Source organism: Petaurus breviceps, unplaced genomic scaffold (genome assembly GCF_028583685.1).
Source record: "Petaurus breviceps papuanus isolate PSGF00001 unplaced genomic scaffold, PetGlider_PUasm1.0 551, whole genome shotgun sequence".
Taxonomy (NCBI): domain Eukaryota; kingdom Metazoa; phylum Chordata; class Mammalia; order Diprotodontia; family Petauridae; genus Petaurus; species Petaurus breviceps.
In genome coordinates, this window is record NW_027186372.1 from 37216535 (window position 1) to 37227620 (window position 11086).

Sequence of the window (11086 nt, forward strand, 5' to 3'; positions counted from 1 at the left end):
CCCCAGTCTTTTATTTCACAAATTTATAAATAATTCTAATTCACTTCAAGGCAATTATGGATGGGCCCTTTAAGCACCCCATGGCAGGCAACATTTTGAATCAGAGGATATTGGGATTGGAAATTTTTCAGCTTCTCTGTTTTCTAGGGACCAAACTTAAAAAAGCATGGGCTATTCCTTCAATTCCTTAAACTGAGCTAAGAAAGGGGCCTGTTTTCATCGTACTTTCATATTCTGATAAACCCTGAAATTTATTTCAGAATACTATAATCCTTTCTAATGTTTCAGCACTGATTCATACAAAACTGTTTTCAAATTTTATTTTTTCAAATACAGATTTGTTTTCTCAGACTTAGTATCGTGTGAACAAAGCAAAAGTATTGGCTTTTAGAAAGATGTTTTAAAATATGGAGAAACCTTCATTTTGCACATCTAAGCAAATTCAAATCAAGATAGCAGGAAACACAAAGACCTAGTTGAGAAGGCACAGCAAGACTGCAATCCACATTGAAGAGAATGCTTATACTAGTAAGCATTTCTCTTACTAGATGATAGATATAGTAATGATCACAGCTAGTGATCAAAAGTTCTTGACTTACTTTGTCTGTTCTTTTGAAAACTGAATGCTAGTTGTAAGGAGTTAGCTCCAGATTGGCTTTATCTCATGCTTAAACAGGGCAGAACAAAAAGACACATGGGAATCTAAGGCTTTTCATAATCTTACTATTCCTAAAATCCTTTGAGCTCTCCTTTGGAATCATGACTTATCTCATATTATGAGCTCTTGGGGAAAAAATTCATTGCCTTGGATTTTCTCCAAACTATAATCATGAAAAGGAGAAGTAAGACTTATGTTGTAGCAAGGTAGGAGTGGGGAACTTAAGACATTGCAAGAAGAGACAGGTTTAAATCAATCTGAAGAACTTGGAAACAAGATCTGCGGGTCCCTAATTTGGATAGGGGTTGCTGGAAGACAGAGGGTGACTAACCAAACGCCAGTCCAAACTAGAGGAGAAATTTTGTGTCCTTCTGCAGTTTCAGGATGGCTTCTGAAGAGAGAGAAGTACTTCCAACCTCTTGAAATTAAGGTAAATGGCATAGTCAAGGATTTGGGAAAAAGGGTTTCAAGCTCTTTTTTCTTTATACATTCCCAATAACTCTTAACTCCTACTTTTTTATTGGTTTCCTCCTCCCTGTTTGGTCCACTTGCTTACACCAGCTCTCAGGCTCATGTGATCCTATTTGAATAGAATAAGACCCACAGAGGTCTCTCCAAATTCACTTAGGAAAACATAGTTCAAATTCCCTTATAACTAAATATCATATACCAAAAGGAAGCATTCTTGATTCTTTCCTTTGCATCACTCTTTCTTTAATACAACTACATTCCATAGCTTGTGAACTTATTTTTAGTTTTGTTAAAGTGAATACTTTTTGAAGAAAAAGCTAAATAGTGCCATAAAAATTAACACATGTGCTGAAAGAATATAAAGGATTAAGGATGATTTCTCATGAAACCAACTGAATTTTCTAGGGAGAAGTGGGGCAAAATTGCTATCTTCAAATATCTTGAAGTTTGCTATGTAGAAGGGGAGAAATTTATTCTGGTGTTCTAACATAATTCCACAGGAAAAAAAATTTAGTAACAGAAGGCAATTGCAGAGAGACAGATAAATTAAGTATATAGTTCTAGTCCAATGGAATATACAGTGCATATTCAGATAATGAGACCACTTCAGGGGATTTATTCTTTGCATTAATCAGGACCTAGCTGTATATGAAAGAACTTGCTAGCAATTAGAGCTAATAGTGGAGGTCCCTATCACTTTAAGAGTTGAAAGACAGGTTTAAAAAGACTGGTTGTCAGGGATGGTAGAGAGGTGGTTCTTGCATTGGGGGATGTGGAAAGGGAAATAGAAAGGAGAGCTGGATTTGTGTTCAACGTCATGTAAAGTCCCTTACAACTCTAAGATTCTAGAAAATCTACTTAATAAGAATGTTTTACCCTATGCATCCTACTTGTTACAGAATCAGTATATCAAAATGCTTAGCACCAGCAATATTTGGTAACTTGTATGATAATAGTTGGCCTCCATAAATATCTTTAAATTTACAAAGCATTTTTTACAGCTACCTCATTTGTATCCTCTCCTTTAAAACATCTATCATTAGAATCAGTAACCAAAATTAATGTCATCTATTTGTTGGTATATTAAGTTCTCAGAAAATATATTGGTACTCACAATATTTTAATCTTACATTTTAAAATGTGAAAATAATACCAGTAGACAATAAATTTTGTAGTGTAAATACAATAAGAAAAATGGCACACTCCTGGGTGGTTTTTTTTTTTTTTTGGAGGGAGGTGGTGTTTTGGGTTTTTTTTTCCATTTTATGAAATAACCTATTTTTAGATGGAAATGATTCAAAAACAAAGTGGGATGGAGGAGGGCTGAATCTGAACTACCCAAAATTCATAAAAAGTGTTTTAAATAGCTAGGTATTGGTTAAATTACAAACACTGACTTAACAAAGTAATAACTTAGATTCAGACGAGTTTACTAAAGTGTGACATTGAAAGCTCTTCACAATCTGGCTTCAGCCTATCTTTCTAGGCTTATTATACAATACTGCCCACCACATTCTGCAGAGCCCCTTGCTAGTTACCATTACAGGAACTGTATTTACTAGACATGAGCCTGCATGCCTTCACACAGGTGAAGGGATTTCCATGTGTGGAAGGCTCTTCTTCCATGCCTCTGCCTCTTAGAACCCCTACCTCCCTTAACATCTCAATTCAAGTGACTCCCTGAAAGCTCTTTCCTGATTCCCTGCTTAGCACAACTCACTAGATCCCTATATATTTATTTTGCATGTATCCTAAATAAATACAAGTTCTAGTGGCTCTCTACAACTTTAAGCCCTCTGAAACCTGGCTCCAACCTACCTCTTCAGCCTTATCGTGCACTGCTTCCTTTCACAGTGCAGTCCAGCCCAAACGTCCTTCTGGCTGTCCCTCACATGACGATCTCCATGCTGTCACACAGGCTATCTCCCATATCTGCCGTGTACTGCTTCCTCACAAATTCTATTCCTCTCACAAATTCTAGCTTCTTACAAAGCTCAGGTCAAATGTCACCTTCTTCGTGAGGCCTTTCCTAATCTCCCCCGTTGTTTCTTTCCCATAAATATTCTGCCTGTGCCCTACTACCCACCCCGGTCCTAGTTACTAGGAGGGGCAAACAGCGACCACGGATCAAGTGCCCTGGCCTTAGCCCCACAGCAACACCATCCCCATGAAGACTGTGCTAATGGCGATCTATCGGCTCCCCCTGCTGCCTCTACACAGCCATCAAACTCACACCACACATTATTCTACCTCAATACCTAATTACCAGATACCTAACAGTAAACTAATCTTAGGCCAACCTCCTGTTCTCTCATCCTCATCCTTCTCAATTCCAACCCTGCCCATCCTTTCCACAGAGCCTTTAAGAATGTCTGTTCCATAATGAATAAACTTTTCTTCATTCTGGACCCTTTTTTCTCATATTCCATCTACTTGCTGTCACTGAGACCAAGATCCCACCAGACAACAGAGCATTCTTGGGCAGCCTCTCCAAGATGAAAGCATTTATATAGTACTTTAACATTTGCAAAACACTTTTTACAACTATCTCATTTGTATCTTCATTTGAAAAACAACTATTATTACAATCTACTTAACCACGATGAATGTAACAAAACAAAACTCATCTTATGCCCAAAGTGTACCTGTCTTCCAAACTTTCTTATTTCTATCAAATATGGAACCACCATTCTTCTAGTTTCCCAGGTTTATAACCTTGGCAATTCAATTCCTTACTGTCCTTCACTCCATATCTAATCGACTAATCAATTTAGCTGGGAAATCTTATAGTTTCTACCTCTACAACATCTCTCACATTCTAACTCCTTCTCTCTCTTCATGTAACCACTACTTTAGTTCAGGCCTTTATCACCTCTTGCCTAGATTATTGCAATGGCCTAATTCCCTCAAGTTTCTCTCCACTCCAATCTATTCTCCATACATTTGCCAAAATGATTTTCCTTAAGTGCAGATCTGAAATTCCAGTGACTCCTTTTTGCCTCTAAGCAAAAAATATAAAATCTTCTATTTGGATTTTAAAGCCTCAATGACCCATCCTTAACCTACCCTCTTTTTTTAAAAATATATTTAAAACCCATTTTGTTAACTATTTTCCACGTAAGAAAAACTTTTAACATTTGTTTTTTGAAAATTTGAGCTCCAAATTTTCTCCCTCTTGCCCCTTTTCTTCCCCTTTGAGAAGACAAATTATATATTGATTATGCATATAAAATCATGCAAAACATATTTCCATATTAGCCATCTTGCAACACACATACACACACACACACACACACAAAACAAAAACAAGAAACATAAGGAAAACTATCGTTCAATATGCACTAACCTAATTTTCCAACCTCATTATACATTACTACCCTGCCCACACTCTATGAACTACAAATTGGTCTCTGTCCCTCATACCGTTTTTCATCTCCTCTCTCCTTTGCCTTGTTCATCTCCCAGGCCTGGAATGCCCTCCCTGCCTCACCACTGCCTCAGTGAATCCCAAGATACAGCTCAAAACCCACCTTTTACAAGAAGCCTTTTCTTAAATGAACTGCTTTTCCCTCCCTCCCCACTTTGTTTATTTGCAATTATCACATACATATTTATTCTGTAAATAGTCATAGTTCTGCACTGCCCCTCTCCCAAACCCCCAGACAGTGAGCTCCTTGGGAGGAGGGATTATTTTATTTTTTTATCTCTATCTTGTAGAACCTGGCACATAGTACACCTTATAAATTATTTATTGATTGAAGGATGTATTTTATGGGATCATACATTTAGAACTGGAGGGGTCCCCAGGTCATCTAGTCCAACTCCATTCATTTTATAGTTAAGGAAACTGAGACCCACAGAAATTAAGGGAGTTGCCCAAGATCAAACAGGTAATAAATGGGAGAGCTGGGATTCAAACACAGGTTCTCTAGTTTCACATTGAGGGAGAAATTCCTATACAATGCTGTGAGGGTGGGGATGGGGATTATCTTTCTCATCAATTAAAAAAAAATGAAATGGCATGCTTCAGTACATCCTTGAAGGTCTTCAATTATGCATTACGGTCTATCCTTCATAAAATTAAACACTTCTTAAACCATCCATATTTTCAGTCTGTATCACTCCCTGGAAAAATTACTTCCCTAAATATTGTAACTGCTATGTAAAGTAATACTTCCATTTTTTTGGTCCTAACTTTAATTCCTTGATTAACACGGTGCATTTTGATCTGGTATTCAGCAAAAAAATTCATTTTCCAAGTCATACCCTTACCAATTTCATACTTTCAGCATATCTATCTTTTGAGACCAAAATACCTAATCTTAGTCTATTCTTCTGAGCCCTCAAATAATTTAGTTGCTTTCCACTGTAGATCTCCAAATCCATTTATTTCACTGGAAATACAACATATGGATATGGACTACATATGTATATTTTCCCCACTCATCAACCATAGTAGTGGTGTAAACTATTAAACCCCCCTCCCCGGTCCCAGGTCTAAAGACTCATGCAGCTAGTGTGTCAGAAAAGCATACATTCTGACCTTAGTTCTGTTAGGTAACAGCACTGTGCTGAAGAAGTCAGAGATATGGCTCCATCTTCATAATGGTCAACAGCACCATCACTTTGTTCCATGGATACAAAATATACCTGGCTAAGTATTCGGAAAATAGGATATTGGTCATAAAGTACACACACACACTGTGTATGTATCCTCAAAAATAGTTTAGCACAAGGTCTATAATCATGCTTGCATTTGCATAGATATACATGTACACATATACACATGTTTATTTACATAAATATACATGCAGGGCAGCTAAGTGGCACAGTGGATAGAGCACTGGGCTTGAATCAGAAGACTCACCTTCATGAGTTCAAATCTGGCATCAGACACTTAGTAAGCTGTGTGACCCTGAGCAAGCAACTTAACCCTGTTTGCCTCAGTTTTTCCATCTGTAAAATGAGCTTGAGAAGGAAATGGCAAACCATTCCAATATCTTTGCCAAGAAAATCCCAAGAGTTCACAAAGGGTCAGACATGATTGAAACAACTGAACAATAATACACACACACATAGCTACTTTTTCTGTATATATAGAGGTATGGGTATCTATTTATGTAAACATAGATATCCCCAATTCAACAGAAGAACACAGGTCAGTGGCTAGGAACACACTGCATGCGATACATGACTAAAATGACATTACTAAACCATTTTCATTATAAAGGGAGGAGGGTTGTTTGTTTTTATTTTATTGAATGCTAAAGATACAAAGTGCTTTAAAATGTCAGTCAAAGAATTTGAGAACTAGAAAAGATTTTAAATCAACCAACCCTTTCACCTTATAGGAGAAACTGAGACCTAGAGATGTGGCTTGTCCAAGACCATTCAGCTCATGGGTGGCAGAACCATGACTGAAGTGCAGGCCTTCTGCCTGCCAGCACAGATCTCTTTGTATTACCCCATGTCTTTGAAGCCATTAAAAAAAAAATATTACAATCCCCACTCAAGGGAGGAAGGTACTTTAGTGAGCAGATGCAGCTCCTCCTGCCCTTCTATAGCATAGCCACTGCCTACTATTTAGGCTCAAAGCTGATGGTGAAATGCATACACACTAATACTAAAATCTAATTTTATTATTAAAACAACTTTTAGACAGGTCGTTTCTGTTTTCTTTATAAGTCTACTTAAATGCAGCTTATTTAAATTTTTTTTTCATTTTTCTTTTCTGTAGGGAAAAATATAGAATTATCTCTACTTCCATATTTATCAGTAAAAATGTGGAAAATCTAGTGAAACAGTGAATTCCTGTTTCCTGGACACTACTGCCATTAAGGGGATTAAATATTTCAATTGCCTTAATAACCATCACACTTAAAAATTCTACTTGAGAATATCTACACTAAATTATACACCTGTAAGGAACTCACAATCTTTGGAAGAAATACAGAAACGTTCGTGATTAAAGTTCTTCCAGGACTCTCTCCTTGGTTCTATTACTTGATTGAAGGGCTCTGTGTATGCAATTGATCAGAGCCAGATGTCTGGCAATAGGGATAGAGAGGGGTAAGCTCATTTCTGTGGAAAGAAAGTAGAATTAGTCTAAAAGGCTAGGGCATGTAAAGGAAGTTAACATTTACTGATCTTGGGGCTTTTACAGCTCTCACCAAATAAATGGATTAACTGCTCACAGCAGCCCCACTAATGTATCATATGTGATTAACATGCATATTATTTTATCTATCATTTATGAAGAGACTGTTTTAATTACTCCACGGGGCTGATAATGCAAGCTATTAAGACTTGCTAATAAGAAAAAAAAAAACCTGCTCCCAATGGTGAATGTCAATCACTGGAGGTGCAGGTATAGCTCGTTATATGACGAAGCAGTCGGACGAGCTCTGATTCAAATGTCTTGCAGGGTCAAATACAGGGAGTAAGGATGAGGGGAGACTTGAATGGGTGGTGTTAGATAAATCTGACGGAAGAATATTTCCTGTGCCAAAGAGCTAAAGAACACACATCTGTAGGAGGGGCTAGCTGACAAAGGAGAGTTCCTAACAGATAAGATTGTGCAGCAGCAGACTCAGGCGGCTCCAAATTCAGCACCATGAACACTTCCTTAGCAAGACTCCACTTTGCAGGAGGCTATCAGCCCTCTGACTCCAAGGATTGGAGATCCATCATTCCTGCTTTCTTGGTGGCAATCTGCTTAGTAGGCTTTGCAGGGAACCTCTGTGTCATTGGCATCCTCCTACACGGTGCTTGGAAAGGAAAATCATCCATGATCAACTCCCTGATTTTAAACCTGAGCCTAGCTGATCTCTTTCTTCTGCTATTCTCTGCACCCCTGCGGGCAGCAGCATACTCCAAAGGTGTTTGGAATATGGGGTGGTTTGTCTGCAAATCTTCAGACTGGTTCACACACACGTGCATGGCAGCCAAGAGTCTTACAATTGTTGTGGTAGCAAAGGCATGCTACATGTATGTAAGCAACCCAGCCAAGCAAGTGAATATCAACAACTGTACAATATGGACGGTGCTGATAGTCATCTGGGCCATGGCCTGCCTCTTAACCTTGCCCGAATGGTTCTTTAGTACCCTCAGGTACCATGAAGGTGTAGAGATGTGCATCATGGATGTACCAGACCTGGCCCAGGAATTCACTTCTACGTTCGGTAAGCTCTACCCTCTACTTGTATTTTGCCTTCCTTTGCTTTTGGCTGGGATGTATTTTTGGAAGGCTTATTGCCGGTACCAACGCAGAGGAACCAAGACTCAAAATCTAAGAAACCAGATCCGATCTAAGCGACTCACAATGATGTTGTTAAGTGTTGCTATAACCTCTGCCATCATGTGGCTACCAGAATGGATAGCTTGGCTGTGGGTATGGCATCTAAAGACAGGAAGCCCTGTTCCACCTCAAGGTTTTATAGCCTTGTCTCAAGTCCTTATGTTTTCCATCTCTTCTGCAAATCCCTTCATTTTTCTAGTGATGTCTGAGGAATTTAAAGGTTTCAAGGATTTCTGGAAATGGCTGACATCAAAAAAGCCTCTACCTGACCCAGATTCTCAAGGAACACCAGCTGGTAACTCACAGGTCATTTCAGATAACGTCCCATCTCAAGAGCCCCTGCCATCTGTACCAGACAAAGAGAAGCCTGGATCTTCCCTCTCTGGTGAGGAGAAAACAGATAAGGAGATTCCTGTTCTACCCGATGTGGAACAGTTTTGGCACGAAAGGGACATAGTCCCCTCTGAGCAAGACAATGATCCTATCCCCTGGGAACATGATTCTGGGATAGCAGGTTGTAGTAAATGAAATTACAAATTCCAAAGCCAAATGAAGATGTGTATTTATTGTATTTGTTATACTGATGCTTACCAATATTGCTCAAGAATTTGCTAGGTAAAAATCTGGTAATTCTATCTTTGTTCTTGGTTGTGCTCCAGAAACATCTTGCTGTCAAAGCTTTCAAAATCATAGTTCTAATAAGTAGGAATAACTTTGTATTAGAAGAAATATTTACAATGCTTAGATTACTTTAAATAAATTTTTCAAGTATAATGTATCTTCAGTTCTTTTTCCCTCAAAGGTTAGAGTTTGCACTATGCCATTTACCCGGTAATTCTCTCCCTCCTCAAACACGGAACTGACAGGAGAGCTGGTTAGAGAATGTAATCAATTCTGTGACTACAGAAAATTGGCTCTTCACACAAAACTGTGGTCTAGATGACATGGACCTGAACCCATTACTTTGTCCTCCTTAGCACATGAGGCCAATCTACTAAACAATTTTAAAATATTTACAGTTTCAAATTATACTTTGTACAATCAGAATGCAAAATATAAACTTAGATTCAGAATTCCAAAGTTATTTCCAAAGCACAAAAAAAGTTTTATTTAATTCTGGCAAATTCAACTAACCAGCTGCCTACAAGAAAGTTAGACACTAGAAATTACTTGACATTTTTCCTAGTGTTCATGCTGATTTGAAATCACTTATGTAATTTGGCATTTTGTTGTTCTTTTTTTTAGGAAAATACAGGATTCTGTGACTCTCATTATAGGTGTCATTCCCACCTCACCAAACTTAATGCCTGAAAATCCTTCAGGTTTAAAGCCCAAGATTTAACTCACTCAGCTGAGATAAAATGTGTAAAGTGCTTTGCATCTTTAAAGTGCTATAAAAATGCTATTATTACTGCTAGAAAAATAGATTGTAGCTCCTATCCTACCAGTTAAAGACTTTGAAAGTATCTCCTTCTAACACTCTCTACTCATGTCAGGACCTCTCTCAGAACTGAAGGTATGGCTATTGTTACAGTAGTTACTGGGGGTGAAAAATTTGTTTTTTCCCAGTCTGAAGACTGTCTCTCAAAGTGCGTGATCAATTATAATATATAATTATATGTATAATTATGTATGGATGTGTATTTGTGTGCATATGCACACACATATATACACACACACATTCTAACATCTAGAACAACATAGTTTCTCCAAATGACAGCAGTGGTGGGCATATAACAGGGAAGAGAAGGAATACAGACAGGCAGATAACTTGGTTTAATAAAGGGACAGAAACTGAAATATGCAATGACAATGCAGAAGGCAAGAAAACAGAAAATACTGGAAAAGAAACCCCAACACTTATCAGACTTTTCTGTCCCCATAAAGATATATAGGAAAATACCAGTATTAGGCACCTTACCAGTCCAGAACTTTATAGCTGATTAAATATTATCTCCCACATGCATGGTAATTATAAATGCATCATTTTTCCTACAACACATAAAACATCTATTGGGACTTTTTGTTCCCAGAATTCTAATGGGGTTTCTAAGTATATTTCCATTGTAGGGCTCCCTCAGAAATGCCTTAAGGCAAAAAGAGAGGACAGAGGTAGAATAGAGAAATTGAAGTATATAAGAGGACACTGTGGAGAGGAAACCTTTTTTTGAATGAAAACGTATGTGGCTTCTTACTTATATTATAGATGCTTAATTGAAGTAGAGGGTTGTTTATATTTAATCCCACCTTATACCTGAATCATTAAAAGATCACTACACTCATGGGGCCACAGAAATAGAACTCGCAGCAGTACTACTTTCCCCAAAAGCCCAGAGTTGCTTAGTGATGCATGTATCTTTATGATTAATTAACTTTCAATATTTTATTAAAAATTGTATTTATGTTCTCAATGTACCTTAAATATAGAATCTAAGATGACATTGTTGATGTTCATTTTTACTTGTGAACAAATAAAAAGCAAACATGCCATACTGTATCTATTCAATTTTATCTCCACAGATATCTGTTGTTCCAAATCTCTTATTCTTATGTTGTCAAATCAAAACTGTTATTTGGCAAAAACGGGCTTATTTGGGTTTTTTTTTTTGTTTTGGTTTTCAGGCAGGGTTGACCTTGTCTCTGGCACAAAAAATTCTCAA

General features: G+C 37.7%; 1 protein-coding gene across 3 annotated transcripts; it reads left to right on the forward strand.

Moving 5' to 3' along the window:
- The first annotated feature begins 694 nt into the window (after window positions 1-694).
- GPR151 (G protein-coupled receptor 151) lies at window positions 695-9132 on the forward strand. 3 transcript variants are annotated; one of them, XM_069102665.1, is made up of 3 exons: window positions 695-1088; window positions 6867-8310; window positions 8626-9132. In XM_069102665.1, exons 2-3 carry the CDS (start codon window positions 7743-7745, stop codon window positions 8952-8954), a joined length of 897 nt encoding a protein of 298 aa, XP_068958766.1. In that variant the 5' UTR covers window positions 695-1088; window positions 6867-7742; the 3' UTR covers window positions 8955-9132. The 3 variants fall into 3 exon arrangements, with proteins under 3 accessions (XP_068958766.1, XP_068958767.1, XP_068958765.1); XM_069102666.1 differs by having other exon boundaries at window positions 8231-8310; XM_069102664.1 differs by having other exon boundaries at window positions 6867-9132.
- The last annotated feature ends 1954 nt before the right edge of the window (window positions 9133-11086 follow it).